This window comes from Theropithecus gelada, chromosome 16 (assembly GCF_003255815.1).
Source record: "Theropithecus gelada isolate Dixy chromosome 16, Tgel_1.0, whole genome shotgun sequence".
NCBI classification, from domain to species: domain Eukaryota; kingdom Metazoa; phylum Chordata; class Mammalia; order Primates; family Cercopithecidae; genus Theropithecus; species Theropithecus gelada.
This window is the reverse complement of record NC_037684.1, coordinates 2,420,444-2,444,526: the sequence shown is the minus strand read 5'-3', so window position 1 is coordinate 2,444,526 and position 24,083 is coordinate 2,420,444. Positions and strand designations below refer to the sequence as shown.

At 49.8% G+C, this 24,083-nt stretch overlaps 2 protein-coding genes across 5 annotated transcripts in view; one reads left to right on the top strand and one right to left on the bottom strand.

Annotated features, from left to right (window-relative positions):
• Positions 1 to 10,471: 10,471 nt before the first annotated feature.
• On the bottom strand, positions 10,472 to 17,228 carry ERAL1 (Era like 12S mitochondrial rRNA chaperone 1). 4 transcript variants are annotated; one of them, XM_025361147.1, is made up of 10 exons: positions 16,874 to 17,228; positions 15,791 to 15,918; positions 15,600 to 15,677; positions 14,216 to 14,262; positions 13,994 to 14,055; positions 13,715 to 13,827; positions 13,377 to 13,625; positions 12,765 to 12,914; positions 12,595 to 12,675; positions 10,472 to 11,109 (listed from the first exon to the last, which is right to left on the bottom strand). In XM_025361147.1, exons 1-10 carry the CDS (start codon positions 17,154 to 17,156, stop codon positions 10,987 to 10,989), a joined length of 1,314 nt encoding a protein of 437 aa, XP_025216932.1. In that variant the 5' UTR covers positions 17,157 to 17,228; the 3' UTR covers positions 10,472 to 10,986. The 4 variants fall into 4 exon arrangements, with proteins under 4 accessions (XP_025216932.1, XP_025216934.1, XP_025216935.1 ...); XM_025361149.1 differs by having other exon boundaries at positions 15,603 to 15,677; XM_025361148.1 differs by having other exon boundaries at positions 10,478 to 11,109; positions 12,595 to 12,672.
• The window catches only part of FAM222B (family with sequence similarity 222 member B), a 116,740-nt gene continuing 109,615 nt past the window's right edge, over positions 16,959 to 24,083 (top strand). Inside the window, exon 1 of the mRNA XM_025361140.1 lies at positions 16,959 to 17,241. The gene's annotated coding sequence lies outside the window, so the exon portion shown is untranslated. The remainder of the gene's footprint in view (positions 17,242 to 24,083) is intronic.

The window sequence follows — 24,083 nt, the reverse complement described above, 5'->3', positions numbered from 1 at the left end:
TGACCTCGTGATCCGCCCGTCTCGGCCTCCCAAAGTGCTGGGATTACAGGCTTGAGCCACCGCGCCCGGCCAAAAATTTTTTTTTAAAGACAGGGTTTCGGCCGGGCGCGGTGGCTCAAGCCTGTAATCCCAGCACTTTGGGAGGCCAAGATTGGCAGATTACGAGGTCAGGAGTTCGAAACCATCCTGGCAAACATGGTGAAACCCCGTCTCTACTAAAAAAATACAAAAAATTAGCTGGGCGAGGTGGCGGGTCCCTGTAGTCCCAGCTACTCGGGAGGCTGAGGCAGGAGAATGGCTTAAACCAGGGAGGTTTGCAGTGAGCTGAGATCCAGCCACTGCACCCCAGCCTGGGCGACAGAGCGAGACTCCGTCTCAAAAAACAAAAAAGACAGGGTTTCACTCTGTCACCCAGGCTGAAGTACAATGGTGCCATCATGGCTCACTGCAGCTTCAACCTCCCAGGCTCAAGCGATCCTCCCACTTTAGCCTTCTGAGTAGCTGGAACTACAGGTACATGCCACCACACCAGGCTAGTTTTTGTATTTTTTGTAGAGATGGATTTTGTCATGTTGCCCAGGCTGGTCTCCAACTCCTTGCCTCAAGCAATCCACTTGCCTCAGCCTCCCAAAAAGCTGGATTATAGGCATGAACCACCACACCAGGCTTCTACAAAAATTTTGTTTTAAAATTACCTGGAGCCAGGCGTGGTGGCTCATGCCCATAATCCCAGCACTTTAAAAGGAGGCTGAGGTGGGCGGATCATGAGGTCAAGAGATCGACATCATCCTGCCCAACATGGTAAAACCCTGTCTCTACTAAAAATACACGAATTAGGGCTGGGCGCAGTGGTTCATGCCTGTAACCCCAGCACTTTGGGAGGCTGAGGTGGGCGGATCACCTGAAGTCGGGAGCTCAAGACCAGCCTGACCAACATGGACAAACCCCAACTCTACTAAAAATACAAAATTAGCTGGGCGTGGTGGCACCTGCCTGTAATTCCAGCTACTCAGGAGGGTGAGGCAGGAGAATCACTTGAACCCGGGAGGCGGAGATTGTGGTGAGCCGAGATCGCGCCATTGCACTCCAGCCTGGGTGACAAGAGCGAAACTCCGTCTCAAAAAATAATAATAATAATAATACAAATACAAAAATTAGCTGGGTGTGGTGGCACATGCCTGTTGTCACAGCTACTTGGGAAGCTGAGGCAGGAGAATCGCTTGAACCCAGGACACAGAGGTTGCAGTGGACCAAAATTGCGCCACTGCACTCCAGCCTGGCAGAGCGAGACTCAGTCTTAAAAAATAAAAGTTACCTGTACCTGGAGCCAGGCCGGGCGCAGTGGCTCACGCCTGTAATCCCAGCACTTTGGGAGGCCGAGGCGGGTGGATCACGAGGTCAGAAGTTCAAGACTAGCCTGGACAAGATGGTGAAACCCCATCTCTACTAAAAATACAAAAATTAGCCAGGCATGGTGGCGGGCGCCTGTAATCCCAGCTGCTTGGGAGGCTGAGACAGAGAATTGCTTGAATCCAGGAGATGGAGGTTTTAGTGAGCCGAGACTGCACCACTGCACTCCAGCCTGTGCAACAGAGCAAGACATCCTGTCAAAAAATAAAATTAAATTAAAAAAAATTAAGTGGAGCCAGGTGCAGTGGCTCATGCCTGTAATCCCAGTACTTTGGGAGGCCAAGGTAGGCGGATCACTGGAGGTCAGAAATTTGAGACCAGCCTGGCCAACATGGTGAAACCCCGTCTCTACTAAAAATACAAAAAATAATTAGCTGGGAGTGGTGGCACATGCCTGTAATCCCAGCTACTTGTGAGGCTGAGGCAGGAGAATCTCTTGAACCCAGAGGCAGAGGTTGCATTGAGCCAAGATTGTGCCACTGCACTTCAACCTGGGCAACAGACAGATTAAAAAAAAAAAATTACCTGGGTATGGTGGTATGTGCCTGTAGTCCCAGCTACTTGGGAGACTGAGGCAGGAGGATTGCTTGAGTCCAGGAATTCAAGGTTGCAATGTGCTGTGATTGTACCACTGCACTCCAGTCTCTGAAAAAAAAAAAAAAAAAAAAGAGGTCCGATGGATGAGTGGAGTCTACCTGCATAAGCAGAAACACAGAAGGAATCCTTGCATCATTCAGGGGCTTTCTTACAGGATTTCACTGAATCTTGTTTGTTGTTTCTTTGGGACGGAGTTTCACTCTGTCACCCTAGCTGGACTACAGCGACGCAATCTCACCTCAATGCAGCCTCCGCCTTCCAGGTTCAAGTGATTCTCCTGCCTCAGCCTCCTGAGTAGCTGGGATTACAGGTGCCCACCACCACACCCAGCGACCTTTTTTGTGTTTTTAGTAGAGGCGGGGTTTTGCCATGTTGACCAGGCTGGTCTCAAACTCCTAACTTCAAGGGATCCACCCGCCTTGGTCTTCCAAAGTACTGAGATTACAGGTGTGAGCCACCGTGCCCAGCTAGATTTTACTAAATCTTCTGAAGGATCTTGTGAGGCAGGTATTATTTTCATCCCTATAATAGATAAGGAGGCTCAGAATCACATTACTGCTAACTGGCAGAACTTAGGTTTTATTCCATTGAAACTCAAAAGGGGCCTCACAAAGACACAAAATCTACCCTATTCCTAGCAGGTTTGTGCATAGAGCCAGGGTGTGAGTCTGGAGAACAAGGCTGTAGTTCTGCTCACTATGAAATTCGGGCCAAGCACTTCCTCCCTGAACCTTAGTTTCTCTATCGTGAAAATGGCATGCAGGTATCTTTTGGAGACTGATGGACATTGACAAAGCCCCCAGGAAAGCCATTCTTAGGACCCCACTCCCTGGAAGGGCTCCAGGGGCATCTGGGTACAGTGCGCAACATGCGCACTTCCTCATGGGGCTGAACGGCATAGAGAGTATAAGGGAACATATGCTTGAGCATATGTTGGACATTGTCTCAAGGGGTTGGCATCTGTTCCATCTAAGGCGTTCTTTGAACACCTCCCAGGATAAATCCCAGGTGCTGGGCCAGGGAGATGGTTCAGACAAGGTGCCCATTCATGGAATGGTTGGGGACAAATAAGGGAATTTGCCACAGTGTGATGAGGACAACAGTGAGACCTGCGAGGACCTGCATCCCAAGCCTGGACCTAGAGAGGCAAGTGTCAGGGAGGCTGAAGAGAAGCTTCACAGACCAGTCAAGATGAAGTGGAGCAGGCCTCTCTGACAAACTCCTAAATCTCAGGCCCCATTGACCACATGAGGGTAAGGATTAGAACGGTTTTCCAGGCTGGGTACAGTGGCTCACATGGGTAATCTCAACACTTTGGAAGGCCAAGGCAGAAGGAATGCTTACTCAATTACTCTTGAGAGGCTGAAGTAGGAGGATCCCTTGAGCCCAGAAGTGAGTTATGACCACACCACTGCACCACTGCACTCCAGCCTGGGCAATAGAATGAGACCCTGTCTTTTTATTATTTATGTATTTATTTATTTTTGAGACAGAGTTTCACTCTGTCACCCAGGCTGGAGTGCAGTGGCGTGATCTCGGCTCACTACAAGCTCTGCATCCCAGGTTCACGCCATTCTCCTGCCTCAGCCTCCCGGGTAGCTGGGACCACAGGTGCCCACCACCTCACCTGGCTAATTTTTTTGTATTTTTTTAGTAGAGATGGTGTTTCACTGTGTTAGCCAGCATGGTCTCGATCTCCTGACCTCGTGATCCACCCGCCTTGGCCTCTTAAAGTGCTGGGATTACAGGCATGAGCCAACGCGCCCAGCCGACTCTGTCTTTTTAAAAAAAAAAAAAAAAAAAAGTGGCCAGGCAGGCGGATCACCTAAGGTCAGGGGTTCAAGACCAGCCTGGCCAACATGGTGAAACCCCATCTCTACTAAAAATACAAAAATTAGGGCCAGGTGCGGTAGTTCACGCCTGTAATCCCAGCACTTTGGGAGGTCAAGGCAGGCAGATCACGAGATCCAGAGATTGAGACCATCCCGGCCAACATGGTGAAACCCCCTCTCTACTAAAAATACAAAAATTAGCTGGGCATGGTCGTGGTTGCCTGTAGTCCCAGCTACTCGGGAGGCTGAGGCCAGAAAATCGCTTGAACCCAGGAGGCGGAGGTTGCAGTGAGCCGAGATTGTGCCACTGCACTCCAGCCTGGCAACAGAGCGAGACTCCGTCTCAAATAACAAACAAAACAAAAAAAATGAAAAACCAGTTTTCTAGCTTCTCAGAATTTCTCAAAGTCCTTTGTTCCTGAATGAGTTTTGCTACTGTCTGTGCTATGAGACATTGAATGAGAAGAGCATTGAATAACCATATTATTTGGCCTCCTTTTATCCTTGTATAAAACTACTAATGTCATGAGACATAGTAAAGCAACCAAGAGGAAAATAAGAGTAATTCTATCCGCTGAATTTATTATTTATTTTTTAGAAACAGGGTCTCACTCAGCCAGCCTCCCAGTGCTGCTGCAATCACAGTTCACTGCAGCCTCAGTCTCCCGGTGTCAAGCAATCTTCCCACCCCAGCCTCCCAAGTAGCTAGGAATACAGGCATGTGCCACCACAGCTGGCTAATTTTTTTTTTTTTTTTTTTTTGAGACGGAGTCTTGCTCTGTCACCCAGGCTGGAGTGCAGTGGCCGGATCTCGGCTCACTGCAAGCTCCGCCTCCCGGGTTCACGCCATTCTCCTGCCTCAGCCTCCCGAGTAGCTGGGACTACAGGCACCCGCCACCTCGCCCGGCTAGTTTTTTGTATTTTTAGTAGAGACGGGGTTTCACCGTGTTAGCCAGGATGGTCTCGATCTCCTGACCTCGTGATCCGCCCGTCTCGGCCTCCCAAAGTGCTGGGATTACAGGCTTGAGCCACCGCGCCCGGCCTTTTTTTTTTTTTGAGATGGAATTTTGCTCTTGTTGCCCAGGCTAGAGTACAATGGGGCAATCTCAGCTCACTGCTGCCTCCGCCTCTCAGGTTCAAGCGATTCTCCTGCCTCAGCCTCCTGAGTAGCTTGGATTACAGGCATGTGCCACCACACCTGGCTAATTTTGTATTTTTAGTAGAGATGGGGTTTCTCCATGTTGATCAAGCTGGTCTCAAACTCCCGATCTCAGGTGATCCTCCCGCCTCGACCTCCCAAAGTGCTGGGATTACAGGTGTTGAGTTACCGCACTTGGCCCACAGGTGGCTAATTTTTAAATGTTTCTGGAGAGATGAGGTCTTCCTATGTTGCCGTGGCCAGTCCGAACTCCTGGGTTCAAGCGACCCCTCCTGCCTCAGCCACCTAAAGTGCTGGAATTATAGGCATGAGCGCCCGGCCTGAATTTCTTTTTTTAATGTGTATGCTGCGTATCTCTATGTGTTATATGTCTGTGTACATGTGGGCAGTGCACATGTGTGCATTTGTATGTGTGTGCTTTGCACATTATGTGTATCTGTCTGTGAGTGTCTATGGCTGCTTCCTGTTCCTCTTTGAGTCATGCATTGTTCCCCGATGCTGAGAGGTGGAGGGAACCCGCAAGCTTTGAACAATTCTCTCCTCCTCTCTAGCTTCAGTTTCTCTCCTATATAAATGGGAGACTTGAACTCCATGATTTTGAAGGACCTGTGCAGATCTGACCATCCTTAACTTCATCAATCACCATACACTTTAGGACTTCTTCCAAAAAAGACCTAAAGAACAATCAAGAGCTTAAAGCTGCAGTGGCAGGGGTTGAAGTTAGAAGGACAAAGGCCCCAGACTTGCCTCACTGGCCTCAGGAGAGACACGGAGCTCCTGGTTTGAAGCAAAAGCTGTCAGAATTTAAAAGTCAGGCCTAAGGCCCTAGCTCATGTCCTCCCACCCCTGTACTGGCCAGAGAGTCTCCGTGTGACTTGCAGAGAAGGAGAGGGATTCACATTCCAACTCCCTGTGGGGTACTGGGGAGGCAGAGAAATGGAAGAACAACTATCCAGGAAGACAGCCCTGGGCGGGAAGTGAAGTGTCCTCAGCCCTGCTTTGACCCCTGCTGACTCCTGATAAACAGAAGGCTGCTGGGCCCCCCACCCTGATAGCCCAGTGTCTGCTTATCAGGGCCCCCTGACTATCCCACCCAGGCCCAGACTCTCCTCCAACCCACACCCTACTCACAGCAATCCCCACCCCTGGCCAGAGGCCACAGTCACAGGATCTCTGGCTGGTTGAGATAATCTCTCTCCTTTCCCTTCAGGACCCCTAGGTTCTGCCCATACTCACCTTTGGATTTGGCCCCCAGGGACTAGGCAGAAGTCTAGGAAGTAAGTGGCATGAAGCTTGCCCTAGTGCACAAAGCCCTCGCTCTGTTGAAGGAGCTTGAGCTGTCTGTGGGGTCTCTGAATAGAGGTGGCCTCACAGGAGAGACACAGGACAGGAAAGGGGGTCAGGGGAAGCAAGAGTGGACACAATGACAATGCCTCACCTGGCTGGGGCAGCTGGATTCATAATCTTTGTCACTCATCTTTTTTTTTTAAACGGAGTCTCATTCTGTCACCCAGGGTAGATGGCAGTGGTGCAGTTTTGGCTCACAGCAACTTCCGCCTCTTGGGTTTAAGCAATTCTTGTGCCTCAGCCTCCTAAGTAGTTGGGATTACTGGTGCATGCCACCATGCCCAGCTAATTTTTTATATTTTTAGTAGAGATGGAGTTTCACCATGTTGGCCAGTCTGGTCTCGATCTCTTGATCTCGAATGATCCGCCCACCTCAGCCTCCCAAAGTGCTAGGATTATAGGCGTGAGCCACTGCACCTGGCCCTCACTCATCTTTCTGTATTTCTTTCTCTTTTTTTTTAATTTTTAATTTTTAATTTTTTTTGAGATAGAGTCTCACTCTGTCACCCAGGCTGAAGTGGTACAAACATGGCTCATTGCAACCTCGACTTCCCAGGCTAAAGTGATCCTCTCACCACAGCCCACCAAGTAGCTGGGACTATAGGCACATGCCACCACAACTGGCTAATTTGTTTGTTTGTTTGTTTGTTTGTTTTGTACTTTTAGTAGAGACGGGGTCTCACTATGTTACCTAGGCTGGTCTTGAACTCCTGGGCTCAAGCGATCTGCCCCCCTCAACCTCCCAAAGTTCTGGGATTACAGTCATGAGCCACCGTGCCTGGGTTCTCACTCATATTTCTGACTTGACTCTTACAACTTGGCAAGATGTGTATAACCACCAAAGCTCAGAGAAGTGTAATTTGTCCCCAGCCACACAGCCTGTGAGACAGAAGAAAGAAGTAAAGAAGGAAACTGACATTTGTTTCATATGTGTTAGGACCTGATCTGGGAGCTTGAGATGAGTGCTCATATCACCCTCTTCATCACTGTATAAGGTAGGTATTGACAGCTGCCATTTTAAATTTGAGGAAACTGAGGGTGGGAACACTTGGTCCAAAGTCACAGAGTTGGATGCAGCAGAGCTGAGACTGTCACTTGGGACCTGTCACCTCTCGACCTGGGTTCTCGCAATGGTCCCAGGTGGCTTTCAAGAATATTCCATGGGCTTTCAGATGTTCAAGGACAGGCCTTGTGGGGGCCCCTGAGTGAATGGGGTGAGGTGGGAATGAACTTGTTTGAACTCCTTCTGTTGACTGGCACCAGCAGCTGATCCCCTAGATCTGGCAACTCTGTGAACTGGAGACTATTGTTATTCCTATTTACAAATAAGAACAGCGAGGGTCCCAGAGAGAAAATGGCATACCTGAGAGAGCCACAGCTTTGTCCATCTGCCTCCTCAGGCCAAGGTCTCTCTCCTCCCCCACATTACATTAGGCTCAGCTTGATGTAGTCTGGAACATTTATTTAGTCACTAATTATGTGATAGAAGTACATCAGTGAGCCGGGTGCGGTGGCTCACGCCTGTAATCCCAGCACTTTGGGAGGCTAAGGCGGGCGGGTAGCCTGAGCTCAGGATTTCAACACTAGCCTGGGCAACACGGTGAAACCCTGTCTCTACTAAAAATACAAAAAATTAGCAGGGCATGGTAGCGAGTGCCTGTAGCCCCAGCTTCTCAGGAGGCTGAGGCAGGAGAATCACTTGAACCTGGGAGGTGGAGGTTGCAGTGAGCCGAGATTGTGCTACTGTACTCCAGCCTGGGTGACAGAGCAAGACTCTGGCTCAAAAAAACCAATCAACCAAACACACACAGAAGTACATCAGTGAATAAACAAGGCCCTCATGATTATTTACTTAATGTGAATAATCACACAAATAAATAAACCCCTATCAGGGGGACTTAAATGGTCTGGGAAGACTTCCCTGCAGAAGTAACACTTAGAGATGTGAAGAGGGAGGCTGTGGCTTGGGCCTGTAATCCCAGCACTCTGGGAGGCCATGTGGGCGGATCACTTGAACCCAGGAGTTTGAGAGCAGCCTAAGCAACATGGCAAAACTCTGTCTCCATTAAAAATACAAAAATTTGCCAGGTGTGGTGGTGCATGCCTGTAGTCCCAGCTACTTGGGAGGCTGAGGTGGGAGGATCACCTGAGCCCGGGGGGTCTGCAGTGAGCCGTGATCACACAACTGCATTCCAACCTGGGTGACAGAGTTAAATTGTCTCAAAAAAAGGAAGAAAAAAAAAAGAGCTCTGAAGAGGTGCTAGGAGCTGACTAGACAAGAAAGGAGGGAAGACCATGCTAAGCAGAGGGTTACATGTGCCAGCGTGCTGTGGCCTCAGGAAATAGAACACCTCCACAGGACCCAGAAAAGGTTGGGTCTCTTCTCCCACTTCCATCCTGCTCTAGTCTGCCCCTGCAGAGGAAGGGTATAAACTGCCTTCCAGCACACAGACCAGATCTCTAGGTTAGGGAAGAGGGAAGGGCGTGTCCCCCAGAATGGGGATTCTAAACAGCAGAGGCCCTGCTTTGAGGTGCCTCTCCCCTACCCTAGAGGCAAAGAACCAAACAGTGTTAGGCTGTCACTGGATGTGCTTTGAGCTTTGAAGAGCAGACCCACAAGAGCTGGGGATTCAGCTGCTCTCAAATCTCCTAGCAGAGCAACCCTCAAGAGGACCTTGCCAGGGCAGTGCTAGGCAGAGTCTCTCTGCCTGCCTAGGTCTGGCCTCCTTGGGCTCATCATAAACACAGGGACAGGGGCTGGGAATAGAAATTTAGGCTAACGGGTAGTGTGAGCTCGGCTGCCAGACAGATGCTGGAGATCCAGCTGCCAGGACCCTTCCTGCCCTATAGAGATTCAACTAACACTGCCCACCACCACTGCAAAACAAAAAAAAGCAAAAACGAAAAACCTTCCACCAGGGATCTGACCAGCAATTAAACGCTGATGGATGGGATGAGGCTGTTCTTTCTCATTCCCAGCCCAGGAGAGATGACGAGTTTCTTGGAGATGGGAGTGAAGGGTGAACCTCAGGGTTAACGTGGTCCATGAGACAGTTGTGAAAAAAGGCCTTCTAGGGAGAGGGGCCAGTGACCCTTGTTTCGTGGACTCTAGCAGGGCAAGGGTTAAGAGGCAAGGCCAGGAGAAGTGCCCCACCCAGAGGAGGGACCAGTATGTTAAAAGGCAAGCAGCTCAAGGAAGAGGAAGGGACAGATCCTCCCCGCATCCAAAGGCCTTCTCAGTCTGCAGCTCCAGCTCTAGGTAAGTGCACCTTCTCTGGGTCTGTCTGCCTGTCTGCTTGTTGGTCTGACCAAAGGGAACCTTCTGCATCATTATGCCATCTCTGGCTTGTTTTAACACTGGCCCTGGGTCCCTATGAGATCTCAACAGACCCTAGCTCCAGTCCCCTTCCCATAACCCACCTGGGCTGTGCCTGACCACAGAATCAAGGAGATGCTGGCCTGGGAGGGAGCCGTAGAGCAGGGAGCAGGGAGCTGTGTGTGTCCAGCCCTGACCTGTTCTGTTCTGCCCCCAGCCCCCCACAGTACTTTTCAAGCCATGCTTCCTGTACCCTCAGTGGGGCCCTGGCTGGGATATCATCATATACTGTAAGTTTGCGATGAGACACTACAGTATAGATGATGTACTAGTCCGGGCACCCCCAGCTCTGGAGCCTGACAAGGAGGACAGGAGAGATGCTGCAAGCCCAAGAAGCTCTCCGCTCAGCCTGTCACAGCCTACTGACTGCCAGGGCACTTGGGAATGGCAAGGAAACCGTTACCATTACTGAGTTTAGTAATGGTAAGGGTTCTCTTGCTATATCCAGAAAACGTGCCAGGAAGAGAACTCAGGACCCTGGAGCTGACTACTGGAAGGGAGACTCCAGCTCAAACAAGGCGGGGTGAGGGCATGGGATGGCGGGTAGGGGAGGGAATAGATACATGTTCTCTTTCCTGTTGTAAAGAAATAAAGATGAGGCCAGGCACAGTGGCTTAAGCCTGTAATCCCACCACTTTCAGAGGCCAAGGCAGGAGGATTTCTTGAGCCCAGGAGTTTGAGACCAGCCTAGACAACATAGTGAGACTCAGTCCCTAATATTAAAAAATAAAAATAAATAAATAAAAGGAATAAAGATGAGAACCAGAATGCCTGTCTTTTATTAGTATCCAAGACTGGGGAGAGGGATGGGGTGGGAGAGATCAAGAATTGGGGAGCAGATGGAAGGCGCTACCTCATTCAGGAGACACGAGTTCTTATCCAAGTTCAAGGTGAAGGAAGTGAGGGCGGGAAGAGAAAATCTCCCTACCAGCAACAGCGACTCAGGGAGAAACTCTGGGCCCATAGCTAGCTGGAGGTAGGGTGATATTGCTCCCACCAATGAGCCACCTTCTTAGCTACACCTTTGTAGCTATGGTCCCAGGCAGAGGAACCACCTGGAAACTGAGCTAAGACCAGTTCCTTCTTCCAACAGGAGACACAGCTGGGCAGGGACTGTGCAGACTCAGAAGGGCCAGGCCAGCTAGCAGCCAGTCAGTGTTCATGTCTCTCACCAGTCCCTGGAGGGTCCCCAGCCAAGGACAGATCTGGTCAGTTCCTGCCAGCGGCTTGAGCTGGAATGTCCTGGGAGGATCAGTAGAGGGTGGTCACTTGAGGAGCTTCACAGACAGGTGGATGTCAACATCACAGAGGAAGATGTTCATGAGGTCGCGGCCTGCCTCCTGTGCTATCTGGGAGATCACATGGCCCTTCGGACCAATCAGCAGTTTCTGAGGGTATATGAAAGAGAAGGAAGACAGGAATGATGGCACATGCCTGTAGTCCCAGCTATTCGGGGGGCTGAGGTGAGAGGATCCTTTGAGAACAGGAGTTTGAGTTCAGCCTGGGTAAAAGTGCAACCCCTCTTTAAAAAAAAGAGAGGGTGGCCGGGTGCGGTGGCTCATGCCTGTAATCCCAGCACTTTGGGAGGTTGAGGCGGGCAGATCACCTGAGGTCAGGAGTTCAAAACCAGCCTGGTCAACATGGTGAAACCCTGTCTCTACAAAAAATTAGCTGGGCATGGTGGTGGGCACCTGTAATCTTAGCTACTTGGGAGGCTGAGGCAGGAGAATCACTTGAACCCGAGAGGCAGAAGTTGCAGTGAGCTGAGATTGCGCCTCTGCACCCCAGCCTGAGTGACAGAGCAAGACCCTGGCTCAAAAGAGATTAAAAAATTAAAAAAGGAGAGGGTTAGGTGCAGTGGCTCACGCCCATTAATCCCAGCACTTTCGGAGGCCAAGGTGGGTGGACTGCTTGAGCCCAGGAGTTTGAGACCAGCCTGGGCAACATAGTGAAACCCTTTCTCTACAAAACTTTTTTTTAAATTAGCGGATGGTCAGGAGGCACTTTGGGAGGCTGAGGCAGGCGGACAATTTGAGTTCAAGAGTTCGAAACCAGCCTGGCCAACATGGTGAAACTTCGTCTCTACTAAAAATACAAAAATTAGGCCGGGCGCGGTGGCTCAAGCCTGTAATCCCAGCACTTTGGGAGGCCGAGACGGGCGGATCACGAGGTCAGGAGATCGAGACCATCCTGGCTAACACGGTGAAACCCCGTCTCTACTAAAAATACAAGAAAATTAGCCAGGCGAGGTGGCGGGCACCTGTAGTCCCAGCTACTCGGGAGGCTGAGGCAGGAGAATGGCGTGAACCCGGGGGGGCGGAGCTTGCAGTGAGCCGAGATCACGCCACTGCACTCCAGCCTGGGGCACAGAGCAAGACTCCGTCTCAAAAAAAAAAAAAAAAAAAAAAACCCCAAAAAATTAGCTGGGCGTGGTGGTAGGCACCTGTAATCCCAGCTTCTTGGGAGGCTGAGGCAGGAGAATCACTTGAGCCCAGGAGGCGGAGGTTGCAGTGAGCAGAGATCGTGCCACTGCACTCCAGCCTGGGTGACAGAGTGAGACTTTGTCTCAAAAAAAATAAAAAATAAAAAAATTAGCTGATCCCAGCTCCTCAGGGGGCTGAGGCGGGAGGATTGCTTGAGCGTGGGAAGTCAAGGCTGCAGTGAGCTGTGATCCCACCACTGTACTCCAGCCTCAGTGACAGAGCACTGTCAGTGACAGTGACTCTGTCTCAGTGACAGAGACTGTCTCAAAAAAAAGAAAAGAAAAAGAAAAAAGAGAGAAGGACATGGTCCTGCTCTCAGGGCTCCAAGCTAGGGGAAGAACTCCTGTCAAACATAGTCTTGATCTCTCCTCTGAGCCTAATCTCACTTACCATATAAGATTCTTTGGGCACCAGAAGCTTCTGTTGGATAACCAGCTCCCCACCTGGTCCTTCCTCCCATAGTGCCGTCTTCTGTACAGGGAGACAAAAGATTAGTCAGTCATACTCCTGGGTAAAGGTGTGTGTCTGGTAGAGAGCCCCCAGAACCCTTCACTCTGTACCTGCTGTACATTGTAAGGCACCTCCTGAGGCAGGTGCTCTAGGAGTTTCTCTCGGATAATGTTGGCGCAGATCTCTTCTGGTGTCTGGCTAGTGAGGACTGCACTGTGGTACTCCCAGGGCCCTGGCTGGGCCTGTGTCAGGAGGTATTGCTGTGGGAACAGAGGGAAGAGATGGGCATCTTTTTTTTTTTTTTTTTTTTTTTTTTTTGAGACGGAGTCTCGCTCTGTCGCCCAGGCTGGAGTGCAGTGACCGGATCTCAGCTCACTGCAAGCTCCGCCTCCCGGGTTTATGCCATTCTCCTGCCTCAGCCTCCCTAGTAGCTGGGACTACAGGCGCCCACCACCTCGCCCGGCTAGTTTTTTGTATTTTTTAGTAGAGACGGGGTTTCACCGGGTTAGCCAGGATGGTCTCGATCTCCTGACCTCGTGATCCGCCCGTCTCGGCCTCCCAAAGTGCTGGGATTACAGGCTTGAGCCACCGCGCCCGGCCAGAGATGGGCATCTTAATCCCAACCAGGACTTTTCTCCTCATTTTTGCTTCCAGGAGGAAATTAGAGGGCTGTCTTCATATGGTAGAAACCAAGGGCCAGGCTATGGCCAAGACTAACTGACCTTTAGTGTTTTCACATCCTCCTGGCTTAGGGCTGACAACATGAAGATCTCCTTGAAGTGGGGCCAGCCAATCCTCTGAGGGTTTCCCACAGATAGTGTGTTTGGGTCCTTAACTGCTGGGCTGGGGCAACAGGTACCAGGCTGTGAGTGGAAGGCCTGCCTCATCTCGAGCTTTTTGCCGTTGACCACACCTTCAGTGAGGGCTGCCGTGAGCTCCAGGAGAACTGACTTCCGCTTCAGACAATCTATCTGGACATGGGGGATGGGCAAAGGGTGTGTGGTCAGAGATAGGGGACTTGGAGGGAAGTAGACCCCTTCCTCGGATGGGTAGTGCTCACCTTGTTCATGACCAGGACACTAGGGATCTGGGAGAACTTGGTCAAGCACCTGAGCAACTGAGGGCTGAGCTGGTTCCGTGTCCACTTGTCCGAGACATCCACAAGAACCACAACTGGAAGATGGCAAGGCAAGAAGAAGGAAAAGGAAATGGTCACTCTTCCTCCTGCCCTGACAAAAACTTACATGGTATGGGCTTGGCTTTCGCCCCACAAACTACCAAGGAATGAAAGGCCATGACCCCTGTAAACTGGGCTTAAGGTTCCCATCCTGAACCTAACCAAGATCAGCAGATTCCATGCTCTTCCATGGATCTTCCAACAAAGAGAGCTCCAGGTGATGCCTGAGGGACAGACATACATCAGTCAGGAAGGGTCTTATGACTCAGGCATTTCTGATGAGGGATGTTGTATGGTAAAGGGGTTTTCCAGCCCCTATAATGGAATCTCCCCACCCTGTTTCAGTACCTCCCCCCATATCCACCCCAATTCCACCACCATTACCTCTTCTGTTTACCAGGACTGATAATGCCAGGTGTGTCAAGTAGAATCTAAAATCAGGAAAGTGAGATACCCAGACCCCAGAAGAAAAGATTATGACTGGGAAGTGAGAGAGAGGCTACCTGCGATGTCAGGAGCCTGCCCTCCCTCCTCAGTCAAGCTATTATTGACTTTAGGTTTATATTTTGTTGTTTTTTTTTTTTTGAGACGGAGTCTCACTCTGTCACCCAGGCTGGAGTGCAGTGGTACCATCTTGGCTCACTGCAACCTCTGCCTCCTGGGTTCAAGCAATTCTCCTGCCTCAACCTCCTGAGTAGCTGGGATTACAGGTGTGCACCACCGCACCTGGCTAATTTTTGTATTTTTTTGGTAGAGACAGGGTTTCACCATGTTGGCCAGGCTGGTCTCGAACTCCTGATCTCAAGTGATCCACCCGCTTTGGCCTCCCACAGTGCTGGGATATGTGCACTGCACCCAGGCTGACCTTAGGTTTTTACCATTCTGCTTTGATGGCATCTTGGAGAAAGACGATGACTGTGAATATAAGGAAGATTAGGAAACAGTAAACAGAACGAAATCGGCTGGGCGTGGTGGCTCATGCTCATAATCCCAGCACTTTGGGAGGCCGAGGCGGGTGGATCACCTGAGGTCAGGAGTTTTGAGACCAGACTGGCCAACATGGTGAAACCCCATCTCTACCAAAAATACAAAATTAGCCGGGCGTGGTGGCACATGCCTGTAGTCCCAGCTACTCGGGAGGCTGAGGCAGGAGAACTACTTAAACCCGGGAGGCAGAGGTTGTGGTGAGCTGAGATTGTGCCACTGAACTCCAGCCTGGGCAACAAGAGTGAAACTCCATCTCAAAAAAAAAAAAAAGAGAATGAAATCTTTCTGACTAGATGCCAGGGGAGGGCAAGGTAGAGACAGAACTGTACCATGCCTAAAGGAAGAGGAAACCCCCTTTCCTGGCCGGGCATGGTGGCTCACGACTGTAATCCCAGCACTTTGGGAGGCCAAGGCAGGCTGATCACGAGGTCAGGACATCAAGACCATCCTGGCTAACATGGTGAGACACCGTTTCTACTAAAAATACAAAAAATTAGCCAGGTATGGTGGCGGGCGCCTGTAGTCCCAGCTACTTGGGAGGCTGAGGCAGGAGAATGGCGTGAACCCAGGAGGTGGAGCTTGCAGTGAGCCAACATAGAGTCACTGAACTCCAGTCTGGGTGATAGAGTGAGACTCCATCTCCAAAAAAAAAGAAAAAAAGAAACCCCCTTTCCTCAGATAAATGAATGTAACCATCATCTTCTTCAAGGCTGATGGTAAGGGAGACCCTCTTAGCTTCACCCCCTGTCCTGTTTCAAGGACTCCCTTTGTAGGTACCCACCACCTGGGTCTCCTTCTCTGTGATGACCCCCAGAGCTTGGCAGCGAGTGGTATGCACCTTCTTGGAAACAGGGAACACCTGCCATGAACAAAGGAGTCTCAGTGAGGTACCAGATCCCTTCAAGACCATTCCTGAAGGCATGGCAAGAAGTAAAAGATGTAAAGGGTAGGATGGTCAAGGGTGTAGCATACCTTTCGGCCCAGTAGCTGGTTGGAGAGTGTTGACTTCCCTGCATTCGGGGCTCCCAGGAGGACTACTCGTAGGACCCGGGGATTCTCAGGCATATCAGGGTGATGGACCAAGAGGAGATCCTGCTCATCTATGTGCAAGTGGGAAGAGGCGTGAGACACAGTGGAATCTGGATTTCCTGTCAGGTGCTTGTTTCTGCCCGCCCACAAAGGGAGCAAGGATACAAAATTAGTGCACCAGGTTGAAGGCACCTAGACCTGACTTTGAGACTTTGTTTGGCCCTTAATTTACATTAATTTATAAAGTAACTCTCTGAGCCCTTTAGTTTTCTCATATGTAAAATCGAGTTGATATTAACGGTACCTACTTACCAGCTTATAATTTTTTTGATGACTAGCAATTGTGTAAAACAACTCAGCACAATGCCTGGCACTTAATAGTCAATTACTGCATGTAATTCTAATGTGTAGCTGTGCCTGAGAAGTGTATGTACATTTAAGCAAGCTGGACTACAGAAAGCCAGATAATTCCTCAGCCGTCATTCTCTCACACTACTAAGGGTGCTATGAAGGCTCTGCAAGCTTTCGCAGTCTTTTTTTTTTTTTTTTTCTGAAGGAGGGACGGGAGGCAGGGCTAGGGGTCAAGAAGGGAGAGGGCCCAGTCTTTTTATATGGTCTCCTTATGACACCATTTTGCAATGACCAGTTTGTGTCCAGTCTCCAATACCGGACTATGAAGAATAAAGTGTGCTATTTTCCAGGTGCAACTGTGTCTTGACAAGTAGATGAAGCCCAACATGCATTTATTGGATCAAATTTGCTTCCCATGTCAGGGTGCAGAGCCATAGTTCTGCTTTGTCTGTGGCCCTTCAATCTCATGCTCTTTAGTGAGCGCCTCTGGTTGTGACCAGATCGTTTCCTTCTCCGACTCAAACTGTTATTTCTCTCCTGTGAGATTTTTCATTGCTCGTCCCTGTCAGGGCCTCAACATCGTTTTCTATAAAATAGAATCGAAGACAATATCCCCAGAAACCTTTCAGTGCTAAAAACGTGACAGTTCCGGGCAAACCTATCAGGGCTCTTTACCTCTATGCATGGACACCGCGGGGACGCAAGAAGTCACCGAACTGTCGCGCTGAGAGGATCCGAGGAAGTGGTCCAGGGCAGAGCCCTGGCCATAATTCCGAGAAGCCGAAGCTAAGCGGGGACCAGAGAAAGCGGACCCCGCAACGCAGGACACGCACCTCCGTTGGAAGCTTAAGGGTGAGGAAAAAGGGATCACCCGCTCCCTCGCGACATGAGGGCCCACCTGCCAGACCCTTAACACCGCTTGAACAAGCCCAGCCCCGCGCCAACTGGGGGCAGCCATTACAGCCGCAAGGCACTCCGGGAACCGACCAAGAGCGTTCCTACGATTGAACGGAGCGGCTGACGAACCAGCGAGTAGGAGAGAGGTAGGTCGGCCCAAATGGAAAGCCGAGACACAGGGGATGTGGGCGGGAGGAGGAACCGCTCTGGAGACTGGTCGAGGCAAAGGAAGGGGGGAAATGTGTATTTAGAGTCTGTGCAAGCATGGTGGTAGTTTTGGACTCCCTTACACAACGTATTTTTTTCTTCTGCGAAAGTTTTGTAAAAGGCCCTTCTGGCCACGTCTCCTAAACTACATTTCCCATGAGGCCAAATAGCAGAAATCGTCCTTCCATCGAGGGAGGAATGGTTGTGGGACTGGTAGGGGGCGCTGTTCCGCCTGTCCCCATAAGGGTTTTGTTGTTTGTTCCTAGTCCTTTTCATCCTTTGGCCTGCAGGATCCTCTCCCAGCCTTACTTTGCCTTGCCCTAGAGGTCAGCGGTGGCCCCGGGCTGTCTGCACCTTTGGTTTATACTAGGCTCCTGCAAGGAGTGGTCCTTGGGTCGGTGTTTGGGATGAAGAGCAGGTGTGGATTTCCCTCCTGTAAGCTTCGGCTACTGTCTCCTATCTGAGGTCATTCCTTTATGGAGAAAAAACAGAGGGTTTGCAAAGGAGGAAGAAGCAGCTTAGCCACCTAAGCTCTCCTAGACCGCTCTAGCAGCCAGAGAAACTCCATTTACCTTGGTCTGTTTGAGGCCTTGAGCCCTCTTCATCCTTTGTAGCCTCTAAATCAAACACTTGAAACAGAGATACACCTTGGTAGAGGGGAGTTTAGGAAAGAAGGTTCTTAGAGTCAGTGCTCATTCTGTTGCCCAGGCTGGAGTGCAGTGGCATGATCATAGCTCACTGGAACCTGAAACTCTTGGGTTCAAGCGATCTTCCAGTTTCAGCCCTCTTGAGTGGCCAGGACTACAGGCATGTGCTAACATGCCTGACTATGGAGGAAGATGTATAAAGCATCTTCTAGCAAGCTCTGTCCCGTGCTGGGGATACATCAGTGAACAAAACAGACAGAAATCTCTATCACGGGACTTCGGGGACCTCATCTCTAAAATAACAAAAATATGACACAATACAGTATAACAACTATTTACATAGCACTTACATTGTATTAGATATTATAAGTAATCTAGAGATGACTTAAAGTCATCTCTTACTACAAGAGAATCAGCAGATTTTGGTATCCATAGGATGGGAGGGTGGAAATTATAGTATCTAAATTCCCTGGGAAGACACAACTGTATATTCTGGCTATCCTCAATTTCTCTCCTCCCATTCTCTCTTTTATTTTATTATTTTTTTTGAGACAGGGTCTTGCTCTGTCACCCAGACTGGAGTGCAGTGGTGCAATCATGGCTCAAGCATTCCTCCCACCTCAACCCCACTAGTAGCTGTGACTGCAGACCTGCTGCCACCATGCCTAGTAATTCCTTTTTTTTTTTTGAGATGGAGTTTCGCTCTTGTTGCCCATGCTGCAGTGCAATGGCACGATCTTGGCTCACTGCAACCTCCACCTCCCAGGTTCAAGTGATTTTCCTGCCTCAGCCTCCCGAGTAGCTGGGATCACAGGCATGCACCACCACGCCTGGCTAATTTTGTATTTTCTTTTTTTTTTTTGAGACGGAGTCTTGCTCTGTCACCCAGGCTGGAGTGCAGTGGCCGGATCTCAGCTCACTGCAAGCTCCTCCTCTCGGGTTCACGCCATTCTCCTGCCTCAGCCTCCCGAGTAGCTGGGACTACAGGCACCCGCCACTTCGCCCGGCTAGTTTTTTGTATTTTTTTAGTAGAGACGGGGTTTCACCGTGTTAGCCAGGATGATCTCGATCTCCTGACCTCGTGATCCGCCCGTCTCGGCCTCCCAAAGTGCTGGGATTACAGGCTTGAGCCACCGCGCCCGGCCTAATTTTGTATTTTCAGTAGAGACAGGGTTTCTCCATGTTGGTTAGGTTGGTCTCGAACTCCCAACTTCAGGTGATCCACCCACTTTGGCCTCCCAAAGTGCTGGGATTACAGGTGTCAGATACCACGCCCAGCGCTAATTTTTAAATCTTTTGCAGAGACAGATTCTCACTATGTTGCCCAAGCTAGTCACGAACTCCTGGCCTCAAGTGATCCTCAGCCTCGGCCTCCCCAAGTGCTGAGTTTACAGGCATGAGACACCATGCCTGGCCTTTCCCCAGATATTTTTGTTCTTCAGTTGGTTGAATTCCTGGATGCTAAATCCTTGGATATTGAGGACCAATACTGAACAGGAGAGGGCTGTGGGGTTAGTAGAGGATTTTCTTTTCTTTTTTAAGATGAAACTTTTATTTTTTTTGAGACGGAATCTGGCTCCCCTAGGCTAGAGTGCAATGGTTGAATCTCACTGCAACCTCTGCCTCCCAGACTCAAGCAATCCTCCTTCTTCAACCTCCCAACTAGCTGGGACTATAGACGCGGGCCACCACACCCGGCTAATTTTTTGGTAATTTTTTTGTGCAGATGTGGTTTCACCATGTAGCCCAGGTTGGTCTTGAACTCCACCTACTCCACCTCCCAAAGTGCTGAGATTACAGGCGTGAGTCACTGTACCTGGCTGAACATTTTTTTTTTTTCTTTTTTGAGACGGAGTCTTGCTCTGTTGCCCAGGCTGGAGTGCAGTGGCACCATCTCGGCTCACTGCAAGTTCTGCCTCCTGGGTTCATGCCATTCTCCTGTCTCAGCCTCCCGAGTAGCTGAGACTACAGGCGCCCACCACCATGCCTGGCTAATTTTTTGTATTTTTAGTAGAGCGGGTGTTTCACTGTGTTAGCCAGGATGGTCTCGATCTCATGACCTCGTGATCCACCCACCTTGGCCTCCCAAAGTGCTGGGATTACAGGCATGAGCCACTGCACCGGGCCACATTGCTTTTTAGTTAAAAAAAAATTTGTTTTGAGACACAATCTCACTCTGTTGTCTGGGCTGGAGTATAGTGGTGCAATTTTGGTGCACTGCAACCTCCACCTCCTGGGCTCAGGTGATTCCCCTGTCTTAGCCTCCCAGGTAGCTACAGATGTGCACGATCATGCCCAGCTAATTTCTGTTTTTGGTCTTTTTTTTGAGACGGAGTCTTGCTCATCGCCCAGGTTGGAGTGCAGTGGTGTGATCTTGGCTCACTGCAACCTCCACCTCCCTGGTTCAAGTGATTCTCCTGGCTCAGCCTCCCGCGTAGCTGGGATTACAGGTCCCCACCACCACACCGGCTAATTTTTGTATTTTTAGTAGAGACAGGGTTTCACCATGTTGGCTAGGCTGGTCTTGAACTCCTGACCTCATGATCCGCCCGCCTCAGCCTCCCAAAGTGCTGGGTTTACAGGGATAAGTCACCATGCCTAGCCTAATTTCTGTATTTTTTTATAGAGACAGGCTCTCACCATGTTGCCCAGACTGGTTGTCTTCTTTTTTTTTTTTTTTTTTTTTTTTGAGACTCCCAGGCTGGAGTGAAATGGCACAATCTCATCTCACTGCAACCTTTGTCTCCCGGGTTCAAGCGATTCTCTTGCCTCAGGCTCCCAAGTAGCTGGGGTTATAGTCTTCTGCCACCACACCTGGCTAATTTTTTGTATTTTTAGTAGAGATGGAGTTTCACCATGTTGGCCAGGCTGGTCTCGAACTCCTGACCTCAGGTGATCCACCTGCCTCGGCCTCCCAAAGTGATGAGATTACAGGTGTGGGCCACCGTGCCTGGCTTGGCCCAGGCTGGTCTTGAACTCATGGGCTCAAGTGAGCCACCTCCTTTGGCCTCCCAAAGTGCTGAGATTACAGGTGTTAGCTACTGCCCCTAGCCTTGGAACATTTTTTTTTTTTTGAGATGGAGTCTCCCTCTGTTGCCCAGGCTGGAGTGCAGTGGTGCAATCTCAGCTTACTGCAACTACCACCTCCCGGATTCAAGCAATTCTTCTGCCTCAGCCTCCTGAGTACCTGGGATTACAGGTACACCCCACCAAGCCCGCCTAATTTTTGTAGTTTTAGTAGAGACGGGGTTTCACCATATTGGCCAGGCTTGTCTCAAACTCCTAACCTCGTGATCCGCCCGCCTTGGCCTCCTAAAGCGTTGGGATTACAGGCGTGAGCCACCACGCCTGGCAGAACATTTTAAAAAAATCTTTGATTTTTATAGAAAGAACCTGTTCAAAACTTGCCAGACACCGCACAAGAGAAGTTTCCAGAACCACAATGATGAAAAAAACTAAAACTGACAGACAGAAGAAAATGTGCAAACAGAACTGACCAACAGAACAAACAGAACAAAAATACGCCAGGCTAAACTGTCTCAAAATCAAGGTCCCAGTTGACCAGAGGATTCTAAAGAAACTCATGTGGCCAAGAGTGAGGAGACCCCAATGCCTGAGCAAGTACCCAGAGTGGAAGGAAAAACAATTCAGATATTCAAACCACAGTCCCTACCCACTGGCCCCTCACGCTGTCAAGAGTGAGGCAAAGGGCTTCACAGCTTTATGGGGCAGAGAAGAGAGTGATGACAATAACTTGAATAATGGGAGGAGGGGGAAATTTTTTTTTTTTTTTGAGACAGAGTTTCACTCTTGTTGGCCAGGTTGGAGTGCAATGGCACGACCTCAGCTCACTGCAACCTCCGCCTCCCGGGTTCTAGGTGATTCTCCTGCCTTAGCCTCCTGAGTAGCTGGGATTACAGGCATGTGCCACCATGCCTGGCTAATTTTTTGGATTTTTAATAGAGACGGGGTTTCTCCATGTTGGTCAGGCTGGTCTCGAACTCCCAATCTCAGGTGATCCACCCTCCTCAGCCTCCCAAAGTGCTGGGATTACAGGTGTGAGCCACTGCACCTGGTGAGGAGGGGAATTTTTATATTTCAACTTTTTGTTTTCTCTTCCCTTATAGGGGAAGAGGAGAGAGTGGTAGCTTGAAGTTAAGGAGAAAACAGTGATTTTTTTTCTTCTTCTTTAATGTAGAAAACATCTAGGAATGGCAGGCTGTCATGAAAAAAATGCCAAATTTGGCCAATTCCTAAAGGGAGGTGGGCGCTTGTGTGGGTTGGTTATGAGAGGTACCAGCCTTGGGTGTTGCAGCCTCTTGGAAGAAAACACTCCGGATACAAATATTTGGCGGTGAGAGAGTAGAAGGGGGGCCAGAATGGGGAACCCTTAAGTGGTACCAAAATTAGCTGCCGCCTGCTCCCGGCTGGTGAGTTCCTGGGGTGTAGAGAGTAGCAGAGGAGGAATTGGGGTCAAAGAGAAAATAGAGATGCTGATTAAAAAAAAAAAACAAAAAACTCTACTCAAGGCTCCATGGCCCTGGGTCTGAAGAGTAGAAAACTGCTAAGTGTCAATTACAGTGCTTTCTTGAGTCATCCCCCACAGAACCTGAGCTCAGTTCTGGTGGAGAATCAATGCTGCCTGGACTGGGGGTATGAGCTGGTGGCCCAGTCTAGACTCTTGGCTCCCAGGGGAGAGGGGAAGGGGGCGTCCCCTGCTGGAGACTATATATATGACAACAGCATATATTCCTGTATTTGAACCACTGTGGGTTTTCTGAGCCATTTCCCTACTTGAATTTCTTTTTTTTCTTTCTTTGAGGCAGAGTCTTGCTCTGTCACCCAGGCTAGAGTGCAGTGGCCCAATCTCGGCTCACTGCAAACTCCGCCTCCCTGGTGGTTCTTCTGCCAGGGAGATTCAAACGATTCTCTTGCCTCAGCCTCCCAAGTAACTGGGATTACAGGCACCCACCACCACACCAGCTAATTTTTTAAATTTTTAGTAGACACGAAGTTTCACCATCTTGGCCAGGCTGGTCTTGAACTCCTGACCTCGTGATCCACCTTCCTTGGTGTCCCAAAGTGCTAGGATTACAGGCGTGAGCCACCGTGCCTGGGCCCCTACTTGAATTTCTTACCAAGGGCAGAATAGTGGATTTTTCCCCTGCCAATCATTAATTCATTATATACAATATGGTTATCCATGGAAACACCCCTACTCCAAACTCAGACTATGTGGATGGATAAGGCTTACTCCAGGCAGGGAGCACACAACCCAGAACCAACTCAATCAGCATATAACATTCTCTTGCCCATGATGATTGTTTTAGGGATGGGCATATAACCCAAGGAGATAAAAGGTACAAGGAGAATTTTGCTTCTTTCCCACTGGAGCTGGATGTAAGAAGACATAATATCTGGAGCTGCTGCAGTCATGTCGATACCAGAAGGGGAGAGCCAACCCAGAGAAAGATGTCATTTATTCACTCACTCAACAAAAATCTATTGAGTACTTGCTATGTGCCAGACACTGTTCTAGGGCTTAAGTCACCCACTTCAGCCTTCCAAAGTGCTGGGATTTCAGACATGAGCCAACATGCGCAGACCCCATCTGCTTCTCTCTCCTCCATCTTCACTACACTATTTTGTTTTTCTTTAATTAATTTATTTATTTATTTTTGAGATGGAGTCTTGCTCTGTCGCCCAGGCTGAAGTGCAGTGGCACAATCTCTGCTCACTGCAACCTCCACTTCCCAGATTCAAGCAATTCTCCTGCCTTAGCCTCTGGAGTAGGTGGGATTACAAGCGTACACCACATGGCCGGGCGCGGTGGCTCAAGCCTGTAATCCCAGCACTTTGGGAGGCCGAGACGGGTGGATCACGAGGTCAGGAGATCGAGACCATCCTGGCTAACACGGTGAAACCCCGTCTCTACTAAAAAAAAAAAAATACAAAAAATTAGCCGGGCGAGGTGGCGGGCGCCTGTAGTCCCAGCTACTCGGGAGGCTGAGGCAGGAGAATGGCGTAAAACCCGGGAGGCGGAGCTTGCAGTGAGCAGAGATCCAGCCACTGCACTCCAGCCTGGGTGACAGAGCGAGACTCCGTCTCAAAAAAACAAAAAAAAAAAAAAAAAA

Excerpts from the sequence above, each read along its gene's own strand:
- ERAL1 (XM_025361147.1), bottom strand. The coding sequence starts at position 17,156 with ATGGCTGCCCCCAGTTGGCGCGGGGCTGGGCTTGTTCAAGCGGTGTTA. Across the intron at positions 15,919-16,873 it reads CGCGGTGTCCATGCATAGAG|ATGAGCAGGATCTCCTCTTG; the intron begins GTAAAGAGCCCT and ends ACTTGCACATAG. Across the intron at positions 14,056-14,215 it reads AGTCCTGGTAAACAGAAGAG|GCATCACCTGGAGCTCTCTT; the intron begins GTAATGGTGGTG and ends TCTGTCCCTCAG.